Genomic DNA, 24,103 nt, shown 5'->3' on the forward strand with positions numbered 1-24,103 from the left:
CGGGAGGCTGAGGCAGAAGGATTGCTTGAGTCCAGGAGTTTGAGGTTGCTGTGAGCTAGGCTGACCCCATGGCACTCACTCTAGCCTGGGCAACAAAGAGAGACTCTGTCTCAAAAAAAAAAAAAAAAAAAAAAACAAAGAAAGTCTGCATAGCTAGTACATTATGAAATAAATGCTTCTAACTTCATGATTGAAGACTCTTAGATCACAGTTTACCAAAGACACACAGCAGAAAGGACATGGATTAGAAGTTGTCCAAGGCTGGGCACAGTGGCTCACACCTGTAATCCTAGCACTCTCGGAGGCCAAGGTGGGAGGATCGCTTGAAGTCAGGAGTTTGAGACCAGCCTGAGCAAGAAGGAGTCCCGGTTTCTACTAAAAATAGAAAAAATTAGCTGGGCAACTAAAAATAGAAACAAAAATAAGCCAGGCATGGTGGTTAGCACCTCAGGAGGCTGAGCCTGGAGGTTGCAGTGAGCTATGCTGATGCCAGAGCACTCACTCTAGCCTAGCCCAGGCAACAAAGCAAAGACTCTGTCCCCTAACCCCAAAAAATAGTTGTCCAAGAACCTTTAAATTATAAAAAGGTGGTAGCAGCAACTAACAGTAGGGGGAAAAACCTCTACCTCAGCATTTACTCTTCTGCATTTTCTGTAGAAAATACCAGGATACTTAACATGTTACCAATTAAATTAAAAAACTTCTACTAGACAGGCATGGAGGCATGTACATGTATTCTCAGCTTCTAGGGAGGATGAGGTGGAAAGATCACTTGAGACCAGTTCTTAGGCTGTAATGCACTCTGATGAAGCCTGTGAACTGCCACCGCACTCCAGCCTGGACTACACATCAAGACCCTCCCTCTTAAGTAAAATAAAATAAGCTTCCAACTATTTCTCTGATTTGTAATGAGTTCAAAATACCTGAACAGGACCTGGATAGGCTGTGGTACCTACAGTTAACACTGCTCCCTCCCAAGCCAGTATCACTGTTGACCCCTCTGGTAAGAGGGAGGATTATCTTTTGATCTTAATTTGCTAGCTGACTCATTTTCTCTTGATAATTAGACATATCCAGAGTATAGGCAGTAAATTACAGATGACCAGACTACTCAATGAAACAATGTGAAAATTTAAAGATGAAGAACAGAAGAGATAAAAAGGGAATCTTTCAAAAGTAAGAGAAGTACGTGTGTCATATGGTGAGTTCATCTCCTTAAAGGTTAAGCAAAGGAGAGGTTTGGAAATGCAACTTCATCTAAGGAAAAATGTCTCTCGGAATAAAAAACAAAAGAAAGGAAGTTAAGAGGACTATCTTATGGAGAGATAGGAAAATAAGTACAGAGAAAAGTTCTGAAGTAAGATAAAGAACTCAAGACTCATGGACAATTGGAGACTCATGGAGAATCATTAATAGTGATGATACAGCCACATTTCCAGAATTTACATTAATAATAATCTCTCTTCCATGGAGAAAGGGAAATGGAAGAAGAAACTTCTATTTACATACCTTACAAATGCCCTGTAGGATACACGGCCTGGGTGGCAGAAGTTGTACAAAGTACCTTGAACTTCTGAGATGAAAGGCTATGAAAAAAAAATATATCAGCAATTATATCTATTCAATTTACAAGGAAAAAAACAAAGGACAGGATGTAAATGGGCTTGCCCAAACTTCCGTTAAGTAACTCTTCAGTGAAGAGTCCAAGAAAGGGAAAAAGTACAGAATTTAATTTTTGACATACCATCAAATTTATCACATTTATACAATTCTTGGCCTCATTCACTTAACACAATCAGCCTTATTTTCTAAATATTATAAATTAATGTTGTCCTTTTTAAAGCAAAAAAAAAAAGGAAGCTAATGAATCCTCAACATTTTCCCCAACATTTTATAATAAAAATTTTCAAACATATATCAAAGCTAAAAGATTTTACAGTGACCACCTGTATCCTTAACACCTAGACTACAGCCAACATATTAATAACTTGTTTCATCAAATTACAAAATTACATTTCCTTTTTAACACAGGTATTACATTGATTCCATCTTCTATGGTAAAAGAAAAGAAACAAAAAAAATTATAGGCCGGGCGCGGTGGCTCACGCCTGTAATCCTAGCACTCTGGGAGGCCGAGGCGGGTGTTTTACTCCAGGTCAGCAATTCGAAACCAGCCTAAGCAAGAGAGAGACCCCGTCTCTACTATAAATAGAAAGAAATTAATTGGCCCACTAATATATATAGAAAAAATTAGCTGGGCATGGTGGCGCACGCCTATAGTCCCAGCTACTCCAGAGGCTGAGGCCGGAGGATTGCTTGAGCCCAAGAGTTTGAGGTTGCTGTGAGCTAGGCTGACACCATGGCACTCACTCTAGCCTGGGCAACAAAGCGAGACTTTGCCTCAAAAAAAAAAAAAAACAAAAACAGCCGGGCAGGCGTGTGGCTCACGCCTGTAATCCTAGCTCTCTGGGAGGCTGAGGCGGCGGATTGCTCAAGGTCAGGAGTTCGAAACCAGCCTGAGCAAGAGTGAGACCCCGTCTCTACTATAAATAGAAACAAATTAATTGGCCAACTAATATATATAGAAAAAATTAGCCGGGCATGGTGGCTCGTGCCTGTAGTCCCAGCAACTCGGGAGGCTGAGACAGCAGGATTGCTTGAGCCCAGGAGATTGAGGTTGCTGTGAGCTAGGCTGACGCCACGGCACTCACTGTAGCCTAGGCAAGAAAGCGAGACTCTGTCTCAAAAAAAAAAAAAAAAAAAAAAACAACAACAAACAGGTATTACAAAGAAATTACACATTGATGCTGGGCACAGTGGTTCACGCCTGTAATCACAGCAGCCTGGGAGGCTGAAGCAAGAGGATCACTGAGCTCAGGAGTTCAAGACCAGTAATGAGCAACAGTGAGACTGTCTCTTAAAAAAAAAAAAAGAGAGAGAGAGAGAGAGAAGAAAAGACAAGAAAAGAAAAAGAACTTACAGACTGAAAAGCAACTATCAGAAAACGAATGGCTTCAAATAAAACAGGCTGAAGTCATTAGGTCAAGGAAATTAATAAGATTAGGAAATCTTTTTGATGTTTTTGTCAGAAATTATCAGTATTAGTTTACTATTTAAAGTCAGAATGGATCCAGATACACTCCTACTCACAGTGAGTGATTCTAGTTTTGGGTTTTTTTAAAATATCAGATCTTGTCATTCCCCTACTAAAAAACATGGAATGACATCTCAGAACAAACCAAAGAACTTCCCATCTCCTTCCTAAAGGCCCTACATGATCTGGCCCCTACCCACTTCTCTAATCTCATTTTATCTCCCATTTGTCCTTTCACTCCACTCCAAACTTATTTCACTGGCTGCCTGTATTTTCCTCTTTCCCTTCACTTGAAGATACTATCATAAATACGCTTAAACACATTTATCCATTCTTTTAAAAAAAATCAATCTCAGTTTGGTATAAACTGCATACTGGTTGCAATTTAATAGAGTATATTTCATATTTTGATTATTATTAGCTATAAAAATGTATTCAGAATCATTTGGAGGAAGCACCAATAAACTGAGACCAACACCTAGTTTAAGCAGCTTCAGTGCCTGATTTTCAGACACAGGACTACCATAATTATGAGCATACGAGGCCTTCACTTAATATAGCACCACAGATTAAAAAATGAGTCACTTGAAAGAGAAAAACTTAAAATAGTGATTTTACAGTAATTACCTACTTCAAACTGCCTTGGAATTTTAATTTATTACTCTAATACTTAACAGTGAGCATGTCCCCAAATAGCAGAGTATATAGTAAAATACTTTTAACAAGTTTAAAATTTAGTTATATTAATGTGTAGGCAACAGTTTCACTGGACAGGTGCATAAAGGGATAAACTAAATGTAGGGAAGGATAAAATACTTAGGAACCTTAAAACTATAAACAGCCAATTTTAAAATCCAGTGATTATGTGCCATTTATCATTAACACTAGTAGACAAAATGCAATTAAACCCAACGTGTTGTCTACAGAAGCCCATCAAGCTCAAATTAGGATAGTTAACATAAATCTCTCAGCTCTAGCACAATTAAGAAGACCAAAGTAGGCCAGGCATGGGGGCTCACCCCTGTAATCCTAGCACTCTGGGAGGCCGAGGCAGGTGGATAGCCCAAGGTCAGGAGTTCGAAGCAAGCCTGAGCAAGAGCGAGACCCCATCTCTACTAAAAATAGAAATTAATTGGCCAACTAAAAATATATAAGAAAAAATTAGCCAGGCATGGTGGCACATGCCTGTAGTCCCAACTACTCGGGAGGCTGAGGCAGAAGGATTGCTTGAGCCCAGGAGTTTGAGGTTGCTGTGATCTAGGCTGGTGCCACAGCACTCTAGCCTGGGCAACAAAGTGAGACTCTGTCTAAAAAAAAAAAAAAAAAACCAAATTACCACCCAACCTCCTCTTCCTCCAGTCCACCACATGGACTACACCCCATCAGCAATATGTAAAGAGCTACCTGGATTTTTTGGGGTTTTTTTTTTTTGAGACAGTCTCACTTTGTTGCCCTGGCTAGAGTGAGTGCTGTGGCATCAGCCTAGCTCACAGCAACCTCAAACTCCTGGGCTCAAGCGATCCTCCTGCCTCAGCCTACCAAGTACCTGGGACTACAGGCATGTACCACCATGCCACGCTAATTTTTTGTATATATATTTTTAGTTGGTCAATTAATTTCTTTCTATTTTTAGTAGAGACGGGTCTCGCTCAGGCTGGTTTCGAACTCCCGACCTAGAGCAATCCGCCCGCCTTGGCCTCCCAGAGCTACCTGTTTTTACTCTAATAACTTACAGCCCCACATGACCAGGATAAACTTTTTTTTTTTTTTTTTTTTGAGACAGAGTCTCACTGTGTTGCCCAGGCTAGAGTGAGTGCCATGGCGTCAGCCTAGCTCACAGCAACCTCAAACTCCTGGGCTCAGGCAATCCTTCTGCCTCAGCCTCCCAAGTAGCTGGGACTACAGGCATGTGCCACCATGCCCAGCTAATTTTTTCTATATATATTAGTTGGCCAATTAGTTTTCTTTCTATTTATAGTAGAGACGGGGGTCTTGCTCTTGCTCAGGCTGGTTTCGAACTCCTGACCTTGAGCAATCCACCCACCTCGGCCTCCCAGAGTTGACCAGGATAAACTTTTAAAAGGAGTTGAAAGAAACGGACCAGGACTATGAAAATACTCCAACAATTCCACACACATGTGCATAGGGGATTGTTTACTTGATATAAGCAGTACCCCAAATCAACAGTCAAAAGGGTCCACCAGTTACCTAAAAGCATCTTAGCCTGACCTATTTATGTTGGCTTTGGAGCAGGAAGTCTGAGCCTTGCTCTGTAAGTTGGTCCCTCAACAAGAACCAAACACCTAAAGCTATGACTAGGTCAGCCAGGGACCCTGTGCATTCATTTATCTCCTTTAATGGACTGCAAGACCATCCAGTTAGAGGAGAGAAGGCTGTGAAAACTAATGAACTGGAATTTGTTTGGCAAATGAATTTTTCAGATTCTCCAAACTAAGCACAATCAGCAAGGTATAAAAGAAGAAACACTGGAATAAGCTGGAAGTCCTGAATTGTATCTCACTCTAGGCCAGCTATTTGGGAGTACATGAAGAAAACCTAACAGAGAAAAAAATAGTTCTGGTCTGCTCCTGACTAAACATACGATTTTGGGAAATTTATTTAAGTCTCTGGAACTCAGTTTCCTCAACTGCAAATGGATTGGGTGACCAGTCCTGAAGGACCTTTTAGATATAAAATTCTGGATCTATGAAGAAAAAGGTCAATAGCTATATAGTATTTCTATTCACTTCTTCCTTCCAGCACAGGTTTTTATGAGAACAAAGAGTAAGTCTAACACTAAACTCTAACTCAAAATAAGTCGCGAGTTACCCATTTTATGTCCCCAAAAGCCATCAGTGCTCTACAAAACCAGATGGAACAGGCCGGGAGCGGTGGCTCACGCCTGTAATCCTAGCACTCTGGGAGGCCGAGGCGGGCGGATTGCTCGAGGTCAGGAGTTCAAAACCAGCCTGAGCAAGACCCCGTCTCTACCAAAATATAGAAAGAAATTAATTGACCAACTAAAAATATATATACAAAAAAAAATTAGCCGGGCATGGTGGCGCATGCCTGTAGTCCCAGCTACTAGGGAGGCTGAGGCAGTAGGATCGCTGAGCCCAGGAGATTGAGGTTGCTGTGAGCCAGGCTGAAGCCACGGCACTCACTCTAGCCTGGGCAAGAAAGTGAGACTCTGTCTCAAAAAAAAAACAAACAAAAAAAAACCCAGATGGAACAAATCAAGACAATTTATCAAGAGATCCTTCAATTATGCCATTCTTTACAATTAAGAACTAGTCTAGTATTTTCAGTACAAACAACATCACTTGTGCCAAATGCTCAAAACAATTTCCCCACCAATCTAGCCATGTCTAAAGTAACAATCATCCACATGGTACACGTTACACATCTGGGTGTGTGAACCACCATACATTTTAAAGTATGGTTTTTTTTGTTTTTTAAATATTTTTTCCTCTTTAAATTTGGCAGAGAAGTATAATCTGATTACACACCTGCAAGAAACATTTCAAGACTGTCTTAAAAACAGGAACCAAACAAGTCACCAACAAAAGTTTTAAAATTAGAAGTACTAAAAAACACAGTGGGGGCCGGGAGCCGCCTGTAATCCTAGCACTCTGGGAGGCCGAGGCGGGAGGATTGCTGGGGTCAGGAGTTCAAAACCAGCCTGAGCAAGAGTGAGACCCTGTCTCTACTATAAATAGAAAGAAAACTAATTGGCCAACTAATATATATAGAAAAAATTAACCGGGCATGGTGGCGCATGCCTGTAGTCCCAGCTATTCGGGAGGCTGAGGCAGGAGGATCGCTTGAGCCCAGGAGTTTGAGGTTGCTGTGAGCTAGGCTGACGCCACAGCACTCACTTTAGCCTGGGCAACAAAGCAAGACTCTGTCTCAAAAACAAAACAAAACAAAAAACAGAACAAATAAAACGGATGCCAATTTTCCACCATAACTTAGTAAATACGGTTTTTGGCCAAATCAATTTGGATGAAAGTTGTGCTATTTAATAAAGACGACCTGTTACCGTGGATTCAGTAAGTACAGATGTTTAGGTGCTTCCTAATGAAGGTAGTAATTTAGACTAAGCAAAACTCCATCTATTTTCATGCAACATCGCTTAAATCATCACAGCGTTTTTTAATTTTCAACTGGAAAATACCCTTTTCTTCAATACAGACAATCCTAAGATTTCAACACAATCTTTCACTTACACAATCTCCAGGAGTACTGCATTAAAAGAAGAAAACCTACCAAAGCATAACTGGACTTCAATCAGTATTAAACGGTGATTCATGTCTCACATTAAATGCAAAACGCAAAATGGAGTTGTAAAGAGTTTCTTTCCCATTTCAACTCTGACAGCCACGCGCGCTTTGCAGCGGCCAGCTACAGTGCGCGGTCGCGGGGCCCGGCTCGGAGCCCCCGCCCTGCCCAGGGCTGCTAGGAGAGAGGAAGCGCCGGGGACCGCGGGCGGGCGGCTTGGGCTCCACCAGGCCGGTCGGGCGGGGGAAGGGGCACTGAGGGCGAGGCGACTGGGCGCGCTTCCGGGGACTGCGCGGGCGGGGCCGCCGCCTTGGGGCGCGGGGCCCTAGGACGGGCGAGGAGTCAAGATTTGGGGCTAGGGCAGGCCGGCCGGCCCGGAGCAGCAGGTGGGGCGCGGTCGCGGCGGGGCGGCAGGCGGGTGGCCGGAAGAGTGCCGGGCGGGCGGGCCCGGGGCGTCTCGGCGCTAGGAGGGAACCTTCCCGCTCACCTCAGGCGACGACTCCAAGTCCGGCCTCTTCCTACCAAGGACTTCTGTCCGCCAGTCGCAAGCTCGGAGACGAGAGCCGGTAGCAGAAGAGGCGACCGCGGACTAACGAGAGAACCGGCGGAGGACCGCAGGCGGCGGGCGGGGAGCGCGAGCGAGCGAGGGCGGGCGGCGGCGGGAGGGCGGAGAGCGACGTGCGCGCCCCCGACCGCCCAGCGGGCTCGAGCCGGCCACAGTCGCGACCCCGCGCAGGCGCGCACCCACAGCCCAGCCACGATTGCCCAGGAGCGCGTCCACGCCCTAGAAGCTAGATGCTTAACCAATCATTGCAGCCGCGTAGGGCATCATGGGAACTCCGGGGCTATAAAAGACCTGGTTGCTATTTTATACTCCCCGAGTCACTCATCCTTTAAGGGGGAGGGGAGGCTGGGTGCGCGTGCGCACTTTTAATACTCCTCCCTGAACTGCCAACTCTTCGCGCAAATGAGGAGCGCCCTCCCTGTCCGGATTTACGCGTGCGCACTAAGGAGCCTGGCCCGGAAGCCCGCACGCCTGCGTAGTGGAGACTACGGTGACGGTATCCCTGGGCAGGGCGCAGGCAGTCATGGCGGAGCCCTGGTCCGGGCAGTCCTTGCAAACTCTGCCGGCCACGGTGTTAGGCGCGCTGGGCGCTCTAGGCGGCGAGTTCTTGCGGGAATGGGAGGCGCAGGACATGCGGGTAACCCTCTTCAAGTTGCTGCTGCTGTGGTTGGTGCTAAGTCTCCTGGGCATCCAGCTGGCGTGGGGGTTCTACGGTAACACGGTGACCGGGTTGTATCACCGCCCAGGTGAGGCTCCCTACGAACCTCTGTGGGCTGACTGCCCCTACCCCCACCAGACCGTACCATTGGGTTCCCCAGAATCCCCCAAGAGCCTCATCAGAACCTAACGTTGTACCTGCTCCCATGCCACCATAACATTTTATACCAGATTCCCCACCAGTCTTTCCACCACATTGTAACCGATCCTCAAAACCCTCACCAGAAATACCACTAGTCCCTTAGGACCCTCACCAGACTTTCCACCAAGCAGTACCAGCGGCCCCTAACCTGAACTGGGCTGATAGCTGCTCAGATCCCCAACCCCACCCTGCTGCAGCTCTGGATGTGTTCCTGCCTCCAGGTCTGGGCAGTCAGAACGGATCCACACCTGATGGCTCCACGCATTTCCCTTCGTGGTGAGTAAACCTGTCTCTACCCCTGCCCCACGCTTGGAAGTCCAAGGACACTTGTGTGCTGGTGACCAGGAGGAGAGTTATCACAATACAGGTCAACAGCTTAATGGCTTTTGTAGCAAGCTTCAAGTCTGCCTGTAGAGCCCAGGCTTCAAGTTGGGGTGTCGCCAATGTTTGGACAGTTCCTCAGCAACCTGTAGGGTACCAGGTTGTATTGTCATATTAACAGGCAGGTCTTTTGGATTCCACTCCCTGCAAGCCCCTTAGTTGGGAAGGCAGGAACCTCCGTCCCTAGCACACTGTCTGACCTCATGAGGCGTTAGCCTCCTCATCTGTAAAACATGAACTCACAAACCAGGGCATTCATTCAGCTAATCTCTGAGCTCCTGCCACATGGCAGGGGCCATACTAGCCCCAGAGAACATGGACAACCCAGGCCCTACTTGCAGGGGGAGCCAGAGAAAGGGGAAAATAGCAGTGCAGAGGCAAGGATGGTCAGGGAATGCTTCTCCCAAGAAAGACACCTAAGCTGAGGTCAAAGCCTACGGGGTGGCAAAGTGTTTTAGGCAAAGGGAATAGATAGAACAAGACAGAGGGGCAAAGACGAGGGTGACATATTGGAAGAATAGATGAGGCTGTGATGCTTGAGCTTACGCATGGGAGCATGTTGGGCCCAGGAAGCCACTGAAGGACTGACTCAGCAAGGCTGGCTGTGGCCTGATCTAATTTGCTCTTATAATTGCCTGCTTCATGGCAAGTAAATAAAGGGTCAAAGAGTGACGGCTAGAGGCCACTTAGGCTGCCACTGCCCAGGTTTCTGTCTCAGGCACCTAGGGAAAGATGGTAGTGCCATTATAAAGTGGGGAACCCAGGAGGAAGAATGGGTCTACAGGGGGAAGGTGGTGGGCCAGGATGGACTGTGGGAGATCAGCAGGGAGGTCTAGGTTGTAATGTGGCCTTATTGAGCCCAGCTCAGCCAAGGGGCTGGGGAGAGCCAGTCTCAAGGATTGTTCTGCTGTCCATGCAATAACCCCTCTCTCCTCTCTGTCTCCATCACTTGCAGGGAAATGGCAGCAAACGAACCTCTCAAAACCCACAGAGAATAAGGGAAGGCAGAAGTGTCTCCAGGGCCATCACTGGGTCTGCTGGCTTCTACACTGGGTTCTGCTGCTGCTCAGACCCCAAAGACGACTGCAGGGGGCTCAGGGTTGGAGACAAAGAGTATCCCAGTGTTTGCAGGGCTAGGCCTCCACTGCTCTTGGCTTTGCCTCCTGAACAGCTCTCAGCACTGGGAAAGTGAAGAGTTTGCCTCTACCCTTATCTGGGTGCCTTAAGGAAAGAAGTTGTGTTCCTCCTTGCTCAAGAGTCAGAGCTCAGGAGAAGCCTCTGGGTTGGGGAGGCCAACAGTCCCTTTTTTGTCTTGATTCCTTTCTGTCCCTCTCCCCATCCCCCTAGGATGTGATCCCATAAAGATCTGTCCCTCTAAGAGGAAGCCTGAAGTTTACCAGCTCTGGGATTTGTAAGGGAAGTCTGTTTTCTTTTAAGCCCTGAGTTTTCCTGAATTTCTTTGGTTTTGCTTTGTTGGCAAGGAGCCAGGAAATCCTGGCCTGGGCCAGGCCTTATACTCTATGGTTACTTAGCTGACCATTCAGGTATAAGGCAGAGTGTCCCTGCTGGCACCATCCAGCCACCTCCCTGGCCCAGCCAGACCTCTCCAGGTATTAGCCAAGCAAAATTGTCATCTCCCAACTGTCCTATTAATAGTCCTCTCAGTCCTTCTTAGGGGTAAGCTTGTGCCTCAAAGAGGCAGAGCCCACCAGCTAAGCCCTTGGGGTAACCCCCACTGCTTAAGTACCCAGGGGGTCTTTGGTCTGTACCTTGCCCTCTCATAGGGAAGTACTAAGCAGTTAGTGCAAAATGGTTCCATCATGCCCTGCAGCCTCATCATTAAGAGCCTATAGGCTCAGCTCCCCACCACTAGCACCATCTGAGCCAACAGGAAAGCCACAGGCCAGACAAGCCTTAACACCTTTACAATGAGCACGGGGAGCTTCCCAAGGTGTAGGTAACAAATGCCCCTGCAGAAACACTTCCTGAAAACATTCTGGCCCTGGACCCGCCTCCTTCCCTGATGGCCATACTTCTCCCACCCTCTGCTGGGCCACCAGCTACCTTAATGTCCTACTGCCTGCTTCCTCTGTTGGATGTCACATTTCCAGCTGGCTGCCTTCACCTAGGCCATCTTTGTGGCAGAGGTGCACTGGAGGTGGGGCAGCACTGAGCTCATGTACATGACCCCACTTCAGTGATGTCTTCTGGCTGGCAGGATGATCTTCACAGTCCCAGATCTACCCACTAACACCACCACACACAGAATCAGGGGTACATTTCACCCCAGTTTCAACTGAGGATGTGGCTTATTAAATATGGAAGTGCATCAGTTGTGTGGTTATTTAGACAGGACAAGGGTATGCATATAAGTGCGGCAACTGGAAAGGGAACATTATGGAAGCTGTTGCCCCTCAGGACCCAGATGCAATAACTTGCAGAGATGGAGAAGTGATGCCAGCTTCCTGGAGCAGCAGTGATGAGTTGCCCAAGGGGCAATATCCCCATTAGTTTTTACAGACCTGGCCCCTCTCAACAGAACCTATTCTAAGCCTGTCATGGAGACCAGGAAGGCAGGCTTTGTGTTAGCACTTCAGGAGCCTTGTGGACAAAGCACAATGAAGCTAGAGACTACAGCAAACAAGAAGGAAGTTCATTTAATATTTTTTCAGGACTCCAGTCGAGTAATGGGTCCCAGGGCTGAAGGTCAGCCCAGGGTAAGGCAAGTCTAGGAGGAGGCCCAGCCTGCCCCACAGCAGCCCTAGGGCTCTGAATAGGTGGTGAGCAGCAGGCTAGGCCTACTTGGGAATGTGGAAGGGTGAGTCCGTGTTCCCTCAGCCATCCCCAAGTTTACACACAGGCACGGCAGCCCTACTGACCCAACCCTCCATGAGTCAGGAATCATTCCTACCCAGGGAGAGGCAGCAGTTTGCATTCATGGAAAGCAAACTGGTGAGGGTGGCCTACCACACTGCCCATGGTAATAACCCTTGCAATGTGAGAAACCATGGTGAGGTAGGTTGGACAGGTTTTATCCTCCCCACAAAAGTGAGACTTCACTTCAGAATCAGCACCTGGCAGAGTGGGAGAAATGGTAGAACCAGTGTTTCTCATGTCCTCCAGCAGGGAGTAGGGTCAGTGGGACTAGGACTGAAACAGGACATTGGGTGAGCTGGTCTATCACTCAGAAATGGGGTCCTAAAAGTTGGAGTGGCATGGATTGGGTAGGAGGAATACATAGTATAGGACCCTCAATAGACAGCTTCTACTCTACCTGCCCAACCCAGTGAGTTCTGCCTCTGCTTCCTCACCAACCCTTTGTAGGATGCCCTCCAGAGCAAGACTTCTGTGGGGGAGGGCCCTGCCCTGAGCCATCCTCACTTTATTTTTTTATATATTTTTTTAACTTTATTTTTCTTAGTTTTTCTTTCTTTCTTTCTTTTTTTTTTTTTTACTCAATAAATGATATACCTTAAGCCAAATCCTCACTTTAGAGTGTAGTAGTTCCTGGGTACAAAGGGCATCTTGCTGACCATAGCCATCTGCTGCTTCCGCCGCACCTCTACCAGCAGCAGTGTCCCCGGCTGACTATACTCATAGGGCACATAACCCATGGCCACGTTCTTCTTCAGGCAGGGTGAAGGGCAGCCACTGGTCACAGTACCTGTCCAGGCATAGGCTATCTGTTAGCACCACCCTGTCAGCCCAGTGCTCCCACCCTTCTGGGAAAGAGACAAAGACTCCCTAGCTTCCCTGGTCCACCTACCAATCACAGCACCCTCTGTGCTCAGGATGGGACTGTGCGCCCGCATGGGGGCCCCCTCACACATCAGCCCCACACGCCTCCGCTGCACCTTGCTCTTCAGCTGAGGAACAATGACTTTGGCTCCAGGGAAATCCATAGCAGCTCGGCGGCGCTTTCCTAGAACATGACACATTAGACATAAGCCACAGCCCATAAAAGCCCTGGCCGCAGGAGGTCCTAGCTACCAGGACCCCAAGTGACATCTAACCAGCATCAAGTTCCCTTCACTTGGGCTACCACAGGCTGTATTCCTCCCTTGCACTGCATTCTTCAGCCAAGCACCTCTGACCTCCTAGAGGCCATGCTACCTACCTGCTGAGGGTCCTCAGTTTCTAATCATTGCCCACAGTGACACCATAGAACCGAGACTCAGAAAAGCTGAGTCACTTGCTCCAGGTTATGCAACATTAAGAGTGGTCCTGGGCTGGCTGGTCTCATTAAAGTTCACTCCAATCTCCAGGACCCCATCCTTCAGTGCTAGCCCAGCTCACCCAATGTCCAACCGAGGCTGCCTTCCACAGGTGTGGTGCGTTCATCAATGTCCTTCCCATACAGGCAGAGGCCTGCCTCCAGGCGCAGGCTGTCCCTGGCCGCCAGCCCTGCCAGCTTCACCTCTGGGTTTTCCAGCAGAGCTGTTGCCAGGTGGACTGCCCCTGCTGCTGGCACCGAGATCTGCATAGGACACCAGAAAATAGGTGGGCAGCTTCCTCCCCCTTCTGTGCCCTGTACCACCCCACACCCACTATGTGACATACCTCTACACCATCCTCTCCCGTGTAGCCACAGCGGGTCACACGGCAGCCGGACACGCCAAACACTTCCATCACAGCACTGGACATGAAGGGCAGTTTCCTCAGGTCATCTGCTACACCAGCCTGCAGCACCTGGGCCGCAGTGGGTCCTAGACCAAGGAAGCCAGTGACCAGGCATCCAGGTCCTAGCACCCCTCAAAGCTAGACTACAGCCCTTACTCAGCCACCAGAACAAGCCCTGAGCAAGGCTTACACAGCAAGTAGGAGACAATGCTCTTGTCCCTAGCCTTGTGGTAGGTGGGGGAGGGCAAGATAGAATAGAATAATAGGCCAGGCGTGGTGGCTCACACCTATAATCCTAGCATTCTGGGAGGCTGAGGTGGCCAGGAGGCTCAAGGCCAGGAGTTCAGAAACCAGCCAGAGCAAGAGTGAGACCCTGAGACCATCTCTACCATAAATAGAAAGAACTTAGGCCGAGGGCTGTGGCTCATGCCTATAATCCTAGCACTCTGGGAGGTCAGGAGGTGAGGCGGGCGGATTGCTCGAGGTCAGGAGTTCAAAATCAGCTGGAGCAAGAGTGAGACCCCCATCTCTACTATAAATAGAAAGAAATTAACTGGCCAACTAATATATATAGAAAAAGTTAGCCGGGCATGGTGGCGCATGCCTGTAGTCCCAGCTACTTGGGAGGCTGAGGCAGTAGGATTGCTTGAGCCCCGGAGTTTGAGGTTGCTGTGAGCTAGGCTGACGCCACGGCACTCTAGCCTGGGTAACAAAAACTGTCTCAAAATAAATAAATAAATTAGTTGGCCAAATAAAATAATATAGAAAAAATTAGCCAGCATGGTGGCGCATGCCTGTAGTCCCAGCTACTTGGGAGGCTGAGGCAGGAGGATTGCTTGAGCCCAGGAGTGTGAGGTTGCTGTGAGCTAGGCTAACACCACAGCACTCTAGCCTTGGCAACAGAGTGAGACTCTGTCTCAAAAAAAAGATAGAATAATGGCACACAAATTTCACACCATCCAAACCTTCCTCTTGGTTTGACCTTTGTGCTAGGCAGTTAATAAAGCCAGGAAGACAAAGGTCAGCTCTTTAACCCCAGCCCAGCCCTCTCACCTTGCAGGGCTAACAAGGCATTATCCATCACCTCCAGGCCCACATCACTGCCCTTGTTCTGAAACTCCCTCACCTTGTTCTGAAAAGAAAGAAATACTACATGAGCCTCTGGGACCACTTACTGAGCACCTAGAGATGGACATGGCAGAGCTGGGTATTAGAATAATGGGTTTGGTTCCCATCTTACAAAGCCACATAGCTACTGAGTGCTAGGGATAACCCAAGCCAGGACTGCCACTTCAAAGGATACTCACTTAAGGAGCCAGGGTCAGCTTCACTTCCCCCTCTCCCTGCCCCCACCAAACCCTGCCATGCTCCAGGGAGGGCCTACCCATCTCATAGCTGTTCATTCTCTCAAAGAGCCATGTTCTGAGCTCCTTGTCCCTTGTCTGTGCCAAGATTGTCCTAGACAAGGATGCTGCTCTATGAACAAGGAAGACAAGGTGCATAGAACACAGAGGGGCTGTACCTGCATAAGGGCCAAGTCCTTGTCGCAGCAGCCAGCGTTGGACACCACATACAGGTACCCCTCAGAAGTGTTGGTCACGATCAAGTCATCTAAGATGCCTCCAGCCTCATTGGTAAATAGTGACAGTGTCCCCTAGCACCAAAGTGGAGCATCTTTGCCTCCAGATCCAAAAGGCCAAGGTCAAGGGTGAGCCTGATATACCCCTGGATCCACTTAGCCACCAGAAAACTTACGAGCCCTCTTGCTAAGGGCTCAGGGTATGCAAGGCTGACCCCAAGTCAAGGACGCAAGGACACAAAAACTTCCTCATGCACCGAGCAAGTTTTCATCCCCTCCCCAACTTGCAGGGGCCTCCTTGATGTGGTGGGGCCCATGTATCCCTCCCCACTCAGTACTGAGAGCCCCATCTCATGCTTAATCTGTGACACCTAAAACCTGCCGCTTCATCCCACCCAGGCTTTAGGCAATTCAGCCCATGCCTCAACCCCCAGGACAAAAGCTTCAGAGTCCACCTTGATGATCTCAGGGGTTCCCAAGCACTCCACAACAATGCCCCAAAAATATTGCCCTTAGCCCCCGGGTAGATGAAGAACCTGAGCTTGAAAGGTCACATGAATCACCTGGGGATTTTATTAAAATTAATGTTCTGATTCAGCACGTCTCTGAATAGCGAGGGGTTAAGCAGTGCAGGTCAAGAGAGCAGCACAGGAACCTTGGTTTCTGGCCTCCTAGCCTGCTGTGACGAGGCCCCACCCTGTAGATCACTACATGTCTAGAAATGACTCTGGGACTGTCCCCAAAACTGCAAGCCTTGAAAAGCTATATCTGATTTCTTTCTGTGCCCCCAAGCCTAAGGTAGGGAATCAGCCTGTTTGCTGGCTCATGACTAAGAACATTCATTGAGCAGAAATAAAAAGGCCCACCTGGTTTGGCTCGAGCTCCGCAATGTCTCCAACCACTATACTCTCCATCAGCTTCACCCGGTCACTACCAAGTATCTTGGTCTGGGGAAGAGATTGAGAGCCTCAGGCCACAGCAGCAGCTGTAATCCAAAAGGAGGTATCCTCCCTGTCATGCACAGCACAATCCAGCCTAGCCAAAGTGACTGACCAGCATTTTGGTTCTACAGGCAGCAGAGGCTCACCTTCTGATTCCCCACATCCCGACCAGGGGAGGTCAGGGTACTCGAGAGGACTTACCAACCTCCTGAAATACCTGCTTTTCCAATACCCAGTACAGTGGATAAGAGTAGGTGTCCGCCCTGGAAAACCTAGGACATTAAGCCACTTAGTGGGAGCAGACTGGAAAGATTAAAAAGGAGATGATCAGGAGACCCTCTTAAATCATTTCCTTGGAGCCAGTCTGAACATGACACCACCAAGGCTTCTAGCTCTTCTGGGAGGGCTATCTGCAGAATCCAGCTCCCAGCAAACAAAGCCAAGGAGTGTACCACTGTGACCAGGGAGGAAGGTCTGACCCAGCAGCCAGCCTGCTCCCCTGGCTTACCTGCAGCATGTGAGACACGTCAAAGAGCGAGCAGTGCTGGCGCGTGTGCAGGTGCGAGTCAACGTGACTGTCTCGGTACTGCACTGGCAAACTCCAACCAGCGAACTCCACCATTTTCCCACCATGGGCCAGGTGCAAATCATAGAGCGGTGTCCGGCGGAGCACATCCTGCAGGCGGCAGGGCTTAGTGCCACCAGGGCCCTAGCCCCTGGCTGCCTCCCTCCCCCACCCTCCAAAATCAGCTCCAAAACCCAGCACCCACTATCCCACCTGTGCGCAGCTGAGCTGACGACTCAGGACAGAAGGGAGTTGCTGCAGGCGAAAGCCCAGACGGGCCACCATGCTCACTGCCTGCCGCATCGTCGCCTGTAACCGGTGCAGACGGCGCACAGAGGCCTCCACTCAGCCAGGAACGCCGGGAGATGTAGTCCAGGCCCCTGCTCGGACAGGTCTCTCTCCCGCGCAGAGGATCACAAAAAGGGGCGGGCAGCCCCCAGGGCAGGCTGGGATTTTGAGCAGAGAGGGCAGGGACTCCAGATTGCAAGGAAACAGCCTCCAGCTCTTTCTGCTGGGCATTCAGGGCGGGTCAGGCGGAACCATAGCTGGGGGCTAGACCTCCCGCTCCAGGACTGACCGGCCTCCAAAGGGTCAAAGTTCTGGAAAGAGCTGAAAGGCCTGAATCACACATTCAGGGCCTCAAGGATGTAAGGTCAGATGGGGGGTGGGGAGGGTGGAGAGGTCACAGGAGGGTGGAGCCAGCCTGGCAGGCAGGCAGTACCACAGAAGGCAGTACCACAGAAGGCAGCACCACAGTAGCCTTACTTCACATAGGGGTCCCCAGCTTTCCCACCAGACAGACAGGGCAGCCAACACAGTCATGCATTTCACAAGTATTTATTGATCTTGGTGCATACTAGCCCCTGTGCTGGGGACACAGCCAGGACTGAAGCATGATCCCTGCTACCCCAGGGTCCTCTTCACTCACAAACACACTGAGGATCCTTGCTCCCTGAACATAGGACTATGGTTATCACCCTTTCAGAAGATGCTGAGTGGGGCTAAGTAAATGATCCTGCAGGTAAAGACACCACCTACAAGAACTTGGGTGAGAACAGAAGGTGGCCACCAAAATGTGGCTGAACTTCCTCCAAAAAACTGTTGAGCCACACACGTGTCCAATTGTCCAGGTCCAAAACACATTGCAGTACTGTTTCATAATAAGCCCCAGGCACAGTACAAGGAAGAACCAGTGGGAAGCAGGATTTTCTCATGAAGAGCAGCCTGTATCATTCAACAGTTGGCCTGTGGTAATGGAAGACCTCAGTCTCTTAAAACGCACCAGTGAGAACCCTCACTTGGACCTATCCCCACCAAGGTTGATCTTTCATCATGCTGAGCATGACTCTTGGAAAGGGACACTTGGGAGAAGGGACAGGGATATGATTTGGGCTGTGTCACTTGGCAGACAGGTCCCAGGTCTCATTCTCAAGCCCCCACCTTGCCAGAGGCACTTGCTCAAGCCCAGTGGACACAAGCATTTGAACATATATCCAGGAGCCAGCTCAGGGACCAAGGGACTCCAGCTACCCAAATCCTCAATTTTGTTTCCTAGGCAGGCAGAAGAGTTTAGACAGGAAATTTCTTTTTGTGGGCATAACACAAAGGGAAAGAAGGCCACTAGGGGGCACAAAGGAAGAAATGGGGCTTCTATTTCTTCCTAAAGCTTCCCAATCTACAAGATTGGGAAGGCAGCAATGGGCTTCCAGGTTAGATGGAGCAGGTTTTAATAGGTCTTTTCAGCCTAACTGCATTTAGGATGAAGGAGCAGGCAGAAGACAGGAGTGTGAATGTTGCCAGGAGGGGCAGAGAGTCCTTGAGGATTCTTAGTAAGTAGAACTGGAGTGTTAGGGTAGAAGAAGGAAGAACTAGGTTGCAGCCAGGTGAAGACAGAGTGCATCCCTCCCAGGAGTTCATGCTGAAGCAATACAGTAAGCCCCCAAGAATCTGGAATCTGTGAACATGGCTCAGACAGTACAGGCATGCAGGCAACACTCAGAATGCACAGGGAACACACTTTGGTCTCTGGTGGCCCAAAACAAGCCTGGGTGGGCACAGAAAGGCCATTATCTTGGCTAGGAGAACCATTCAAGTGTAGGAGAGCAAGTTCAGGTCATAACAGCCATCCACCTGCAACACAAAAGACCATCAGGTCTAACCCACTTAGGGCAATATAAGCCAAGCAGAGGGAAGTGATCACTCACATCAAAGCGGCCGATCCTTGCGGAGGTGTGACTGGCCCGGATCATCTCTGTCAGCGCCCACATCTGCTGCACCTCGGAGGATACCCTGCTGGGGTCTGGGAGACCCTGCTCCAGAAGGAGGGGTCAGTGGCCATGGGTCTCTCCCCAACAGTGCCCTTAGGATTCCAGGGAGGCCAACCTGGGCTAGGGACCCACGACCAATAACATTACAGAGACCAATAACATTTCCAGATGACTTATAAAACATGAGGCTGGGGCCTGATGTTCAGTAAGCAGCCCAGCCCCATACCACAGTTGCCTCAAATCCCATAGAGCACCCAAGAGGAAGCTGGCACAGAGTAAACCAAGGGCCCTGGGTCCAGCCCCAGATTCTTACAAAAAGGAACCCACCTGGGCCTGTGCTAGACACCAGAACCATTCACATGTGGTTCTTACCCAGGGAAAGGGCTTACCTCAAGTAGGGGGACAGGTTGCTCACAGGGGACTGGGTGGGAGAGCCACTTGGGGAAGGTCATGGAGGGGCTCTGCAAAGCAAAAGCATACTGCCCTGAGTGAGGTGAAGTGGGAGAGCTCTGGGACCATATTCCAAGGCTCTGGGAGTAGAGAGAAGAGCCCCTGAGCCTAAGACACTGGGAAAATACTGTTCAGGTGGCCCACAGAAGCCCAAGGCACCTAAGCTCTGTTATTCAGGAGGTCTCATAAACACAAGCAGCAGAAGTGTCCCCCGGCATCTAAAAGCTCCAGTTCTGAAAGTGGCAAAGTAGCTCCAAAGGTCAGGGGATATGGGGACATGGTCTCACCTCTCATCATGAACTTCCAGCTTTCACACTCAGTTAACTTCCATGAAAGCCTCTTTGTTTTTTGTTTGTTTGTTTTTGAGACAGAGTCTCACTCTGTTGCCCGGGCTAGAGTACTGTGGCGTCAGCCTGGCTCACAGCAACCTCAAACTCCTGGGCTCAAGCAATCCTACTGCCTCAGCCTCCCGAGTAGCTGGGACTACAGGCACACACCACCATGCCCGGCTAATTTTTTCTATATATTTTTAGTTGGCCAATTAATTTCTTTCTATTTTTAGTAGAGATGGGGGTCTCACTTTTGCTCAGGCTGGTTTCGAACTCCTGACCTTGAGTGATCTGCCCAACTCAGCCTCCCAGAGTGCTAGGAAAGCCTCTTTCTGAATCACACTATACTTACCCATCACCCGCCCCACAAACCCAGCTCTCCTAGCCATAGTGGGACGCCTCCTGGGGAAAGGGCCAACCAACAGCTCTGAGTTAGTCACTTACCTTTGGTCCCTGCTGATAAATCTGCAGCTCCTCCACTGTGAAAGACAACCACAGTGGTGATGGCTGCCGAAGAATCAGGCGTAGCTCCAGTACTCTGGCCATGTCACACAGCATCTGACACACACACATAAAAGGACCCAGCAAGGACCCAGCTCACTGCCCAGGCACCTCTCAACAAGCAGTGAGCCAAAATGCTGCCTTCCCTGGGCTTTGGGAAGGAAAGAACAATAATCCCTCCAAGGCACTTGATTGAAAGCCAAGCCAGCCTTGCCCCTTCTTCCCTCCTGGTATACTGATCCAATCCCCAGGCCTCCTGTAAGTCCTCATCTTGACTGCCCTGGCCACACTGAGGCCCAGCTGACCTGGTGTTTGAACAGTGATACATAGTCCTGGGCTCCCTCCTCACTGTGTGGGTTGGGCATCAGACAATGGTCTCGCAGACAAGTCACCCACTTGGCCGGTGTATGCATCGAGGTATGCTGACGGACGCGGATGCTCAAAAAGGCTGTGTAGTAATTCTTAAATGTGATCTCCTGTAACTAAAGTACACACAACCCATCACGACAAATAAGATCCAGACTCAGGGCCTGAAAGGCTCAAAGGCACCACCTCCTCCTACCCTTGGAATGGACTCTTCTACTAAACTAACAATTTCAACAAGCATCACTGGACCCAAAGATAATGTTGCTTTCCTAGAGGTGCTCACAGTCTGAATGAGCAGGTCATGCAAACAAAACACTACCACCATTGATCTTACCACATGTTCAAGACGCTACTACAGATCAGAGCCCTAATCCTTTGAGGAGGCAAGTACAAATGACGCCTAAAGGAGAAAGAGTTTGTCAAGTGCACCAGGAAAAGTAGCACATACAAAGAAGTACCAGAGGGTGAAAGAACCTGGTGTACCACTGGAACAGCTACCAATTTGGCCAAGCTACAGCAGTGGTTCTCATCACTGGACATTCATCAGAATTACCCAAGGAAATTTTTAAAAATAGAGGTGTCCAGGCTCCACCTCAAATCTACTAAGTTAGGATTTCCAAGGTCGGGCCCATTAACTACGTTTCCTAGCTGACAGTAAAGAACAGCATGGGGGAGAACCACATACTACAGCACAAAGCACATGGGGCAGAGAGGCAGGTAGAGCACAGACATTCAGTGGCTCTGAATGCCAGGCTATTAGAGGTAGGTCTTGTTTTTGTTTTTGTTTTTCTCTTTTTAATGTCATGAAAATGCTGTGCTGTGGCAGAGGTAGGGTTTTTTTTTCTTTTTTTCTACTTTGAGACAGGGTCTCACTCTGTTGCCCAAGAGTAAGAGTGCAGTGTCATCATAATAGCTCACAAGAGCCTTGAACTCCTGGGCACAAGAGATTCTCCTGCCTCAGCCTCCTGAGTAGCGGGAACAGGCTTGTGCTACCACACCTGGATAATTTTTTTTAGTTTTTGCAGAGACGAAGTCTCCCTATGTTGTTCTAGCTGGTAGAGGTGGGTTTTGTCCTCTGTGTTAAGGTCATGTAGTATTTAGTCCCTGTCAGCTGATGTGGAAGTCAACTAGAGATTGGAGACTGGTGTCATTGGGAGGATCCTGATGAGGTACCTGACCTCTGGCAGGGATTGCAGAAATGGGGAGGAGGCAGGTTTCAGGGTAAATCATTGTTTAATGATCCATAGCTATAGCCAGGGACAAACTGACCCCTCACCTCTACTTGGTTCACTGTATTTCCAGCACCACCTATCTTACTCTCTGGTACCTCTGTACCAGCATTGTCCTGGACATTGGCAAGAAACGTTGAAGAGAATAGGACAGGAAGCTCTATTCTAGGAAATATGTGTTAACTCAAGGAATAAATAAACAAATGATTAACTTATTTACAAGGACAAGAAACACTGCAGAGGCCTTCCTTGTAAAAGATTAAATGCCTGGAAAACTACCGAGTTCCCAGGTCTACCCCGCCCGGGGCCCCAGTAGCGCCCATGGGGCTTGCTCACCTCGAAGGGCGCGACGCTGGGGAAGGTGACATCGATGACCAGCACGCCAGGCCGGCCATGGGAGGTCCGCACGTCGCCCACCTGCAGAGCCACAGTGCCTTTCACATGGCAGGGCACCGACACACGGGACATGATGCCCCCAAGCGCGACCAGGCGCAACCGCTGCTCGGGTCCCCCAACCACCAGTCCTTCCTGGCACCCCCAGCCAAGCCTCATGAACTACAACTCCCGGGAGGCCTCGCGCTGGATCAGCCCAGCCAATCACCGTTACTCAGAGTGGGCCAGGAGTCGGAAGTGCCTACGGAAGTTATCCTTCAGCCAGTAACCGCGCGAGCCTTAGAGGCCACGGCCCGGCGGTGGCCTCTGCTGTATCTGATCGATTCCTGACTGCTCTGATAGCCTTTCATCTCCTTTGGTTTCTGCCACTGCGAAGCCGGTCTTAGTTAGAGCATGTAAAGCCATGAAATCAAATGAGCATAGTGGCTGCCCTACATTAACCGCAAAAATAAATATTAGTAGTAAAAAAAGAAGCAGCAGCAAGGCCCGGTGGATCAAGTCTGTAATCCTAGCACTCTGAGATGAAAGGCCAAGTCAGGAGGATCATTTGAGCCCAGGAGTTTGAGGTTGCAGTGAGCTATAATGATGCCACTGCACTCTACACATGCTACACAGGGCGACAGAGTGAGACTCTGTTTTACGTAAAGAGGGGGAAAAAAGCAAAGAATTAGAACAGATACTTTGTTTCCAGGCTCCCATTTGTAATCCCAGCTAACCTTGGGAGGCCTAGGTGGGAGGATCTTTTATGGTCAGTTCCAAAGCCAGAACAATATAGCAAGACCCCTGGTGTTTTTTATTTTTACTTTTTTAGGTAAAAGTCTCAGTGTGTTGCTCAGGCTAGAGTGCCGTGGCGTCAGCCTAGCTCACAGCAACCTCAAACTCCTGGGCTCAAGCAATCCTTCTGTCTCAGACTCCTGAGTAGCTGGGACTACAGGCATGCACCACCATGCCCGGCTAACTTTTTCTATATAGTTGGCCAATTAATTTCTTTCTGTTTTCAGTAGAGATGGTATCTCCCTCTTGCTGGGGCTGGTTTCGAACTCCAGACCTTGAGCGATCCTCCCACCTCAGCCTCCCAGAGTGCTAGGATTACAGGCGTGAGCCACCGCGCCAGGCCGTAGCCTTTATGACCAGGCAACAGAGCGGAACCCTGTCTCTCCCCCCTACCCAAAACAAAAACATAACACGGATAGTTAGTGAAAGAAGATAAATAACCAATAAGACCATGAAAAGATGCTTACCTTTTTTTTTTTTTTTTAAACATAGTCTCACTGTGTTTCCTGGGCTTAGTCAGCCTAGCTCACAGCAATCTCAAACTCCTAGACTCAAGCAATCCTTTTGCTTCAGCCTCCCAAGCAGCTGGGACTACAGGCACACGCCACCATGCCCAGCTAAATTTTTCTATATATTTTTAGTTGTCGGGCTAATTTCTTTCTGTTTTTTTCAAACTCCTGACCTTGAGCAATCCTCCTGCCTCGGCCTCCCAGAGTTCTTTGTGTTTTTTAGTAGAGACGGGGTCTCGCTCTTGCTCAGAGCTTATCTCGAACTCCTGAGCTCAATCTACCTGCCCGCCTCGGCCTCCCAGAGCTTAGCTTTAATTTTTATCAGGGAAATAGAAATTAAAACTTCTACATAGCCACTAAACATGCTAAAATTAAAGACAGACGAGGATGAGGCGTTCCT

General features: G+C 49.0%; 5 protein-coding genes across 8 annotated transcripts in view; 1 reads left to right on the forward strand and 4 right to left on the reverse strand.

Annotated features, from left to right (window-relative positions):
* RHOA (ras homolog family member A) overlaps positions 1-8,084 on the reverse strand; it is a 50,291-nt gene extending 42,207 nt beyond the window's left edge. The window contains exons 1-2 of one of the 3 annotated variants that reach the window (XM_076007808.1): positions 7,863-8,084; positions 1,510-1,586 (exon numbers count right to left, since the gene is read on the reverse strand). The gene's annotated coding sequence lies outside the window, so the exon portion shown is untranslated. The remainder of the gene's footprint in view (positions 1-1,509; positions 1,587-7,862) is intronic. The other 2 variants (XM_012771272.3, XM_012771273.3) reach the window with 2 other exon arrangements.
* GPX1 (glutathione peroxidase 1) overlaps positions 1-24,103 on the reverse strand; it is a 266,951-nt gene that overhangs the window by 44,351 nt on the left and 198,497 nt on the right. The gene's annotated exons all lie outside the window — the stretch shown is intronic.
* On the forward strand, positions 8,443-11,509 carry TCTA (T cell leukemia translocation altered). The gene is made up of 3 exons (XM_012771274.2): positions 8,443-8,686; positions 9,021-9,075; positions 10,136-11,509. Exons 1-3 carry the CDS (start codon positions 8,464-8,466, stop codon positions 10,176-10,178), a joined length of 321 nt encoding a protein of 106 aa, XP_012626728.1. The 5' UTR covers positions 8,443-8,463; the 3' UTR covers positions 10,179-11,509.
* On the reverse strand, positions 11,813-17,283 carry AMT (aminomethyltransferase). Its single transcript, XM_076007768.1, has 9 exons — positions 17,099-17,283; positions 16,829-16,996; positions 16,246-16,326; positions 15,323-15,454; positions 14,854-14,932; positions 13,741-13,886; positions 13,477-13,657; positions 12,947-13,102; positions 11,813-12,844 (listed from the first exon to the last, which is right to left on the reverse strand). Exons 1-9 carry the CDS (start codon positions 17,186-17,188, stop codon positions 12,666-12,668), a joined length of 1,212 nt encoding a protein of 403 aa, XP_075863883.1. The 5' UTR covers positions 17,189-17,283; the 3' UTR covers positions 11,813-12,665.
* Positions 17,707-22,612, reverse strand: NICN1 (nicolin 1, tubulin polyglutamylase complex subunit). Of its 2 annotated transcripts, none has more exons than XM_076007795.1 (6): positions 22,364-22,612; positions 20,738-20,914; positions 20,376-20,489; positions 19,542-19,613; positions 19,090-19,155; positions 17,707-19,015 (listed from the first exon to the last, which is right to left on the reverse strand). In XM_076007795.1, the coding sequence occupies exons 1-6, from the start codon at positions 22,577-22,579 to the stop codon at positions 18,974-18,976; spliced, it is 687 nt and encodes a 228-aa protein (XP_075863910.1). In that variant the 5' UTR covers positions 22,580-22,612; the 3' UTR covers positions 17,707-18,973. The 2 variants fall into 2 exon arrangements, with proteins under 2 accessions (XP_075863910.1, XP_012626725.1); XM_012771271.3 differs by having other exon boundaries at positions 19,090-19,194; positions 22,364-22,611.

The sequence above is a fragment of the Microcebus murinus genome, chromosome 1, assembly GCF_040939455.1.
Source record: "Microcebus murinus isolate Inina chromosome 1, M.murinus_Inina_mat1.0, whole genome shotgun sequence".
NCBI classification, from domain to species: domain Eukaryota; kingdom Metazoa; phylum Chordata; class Mammalia; order Primates; family Cheirogaleidae; genus Microcebus; species Microcebus murinus.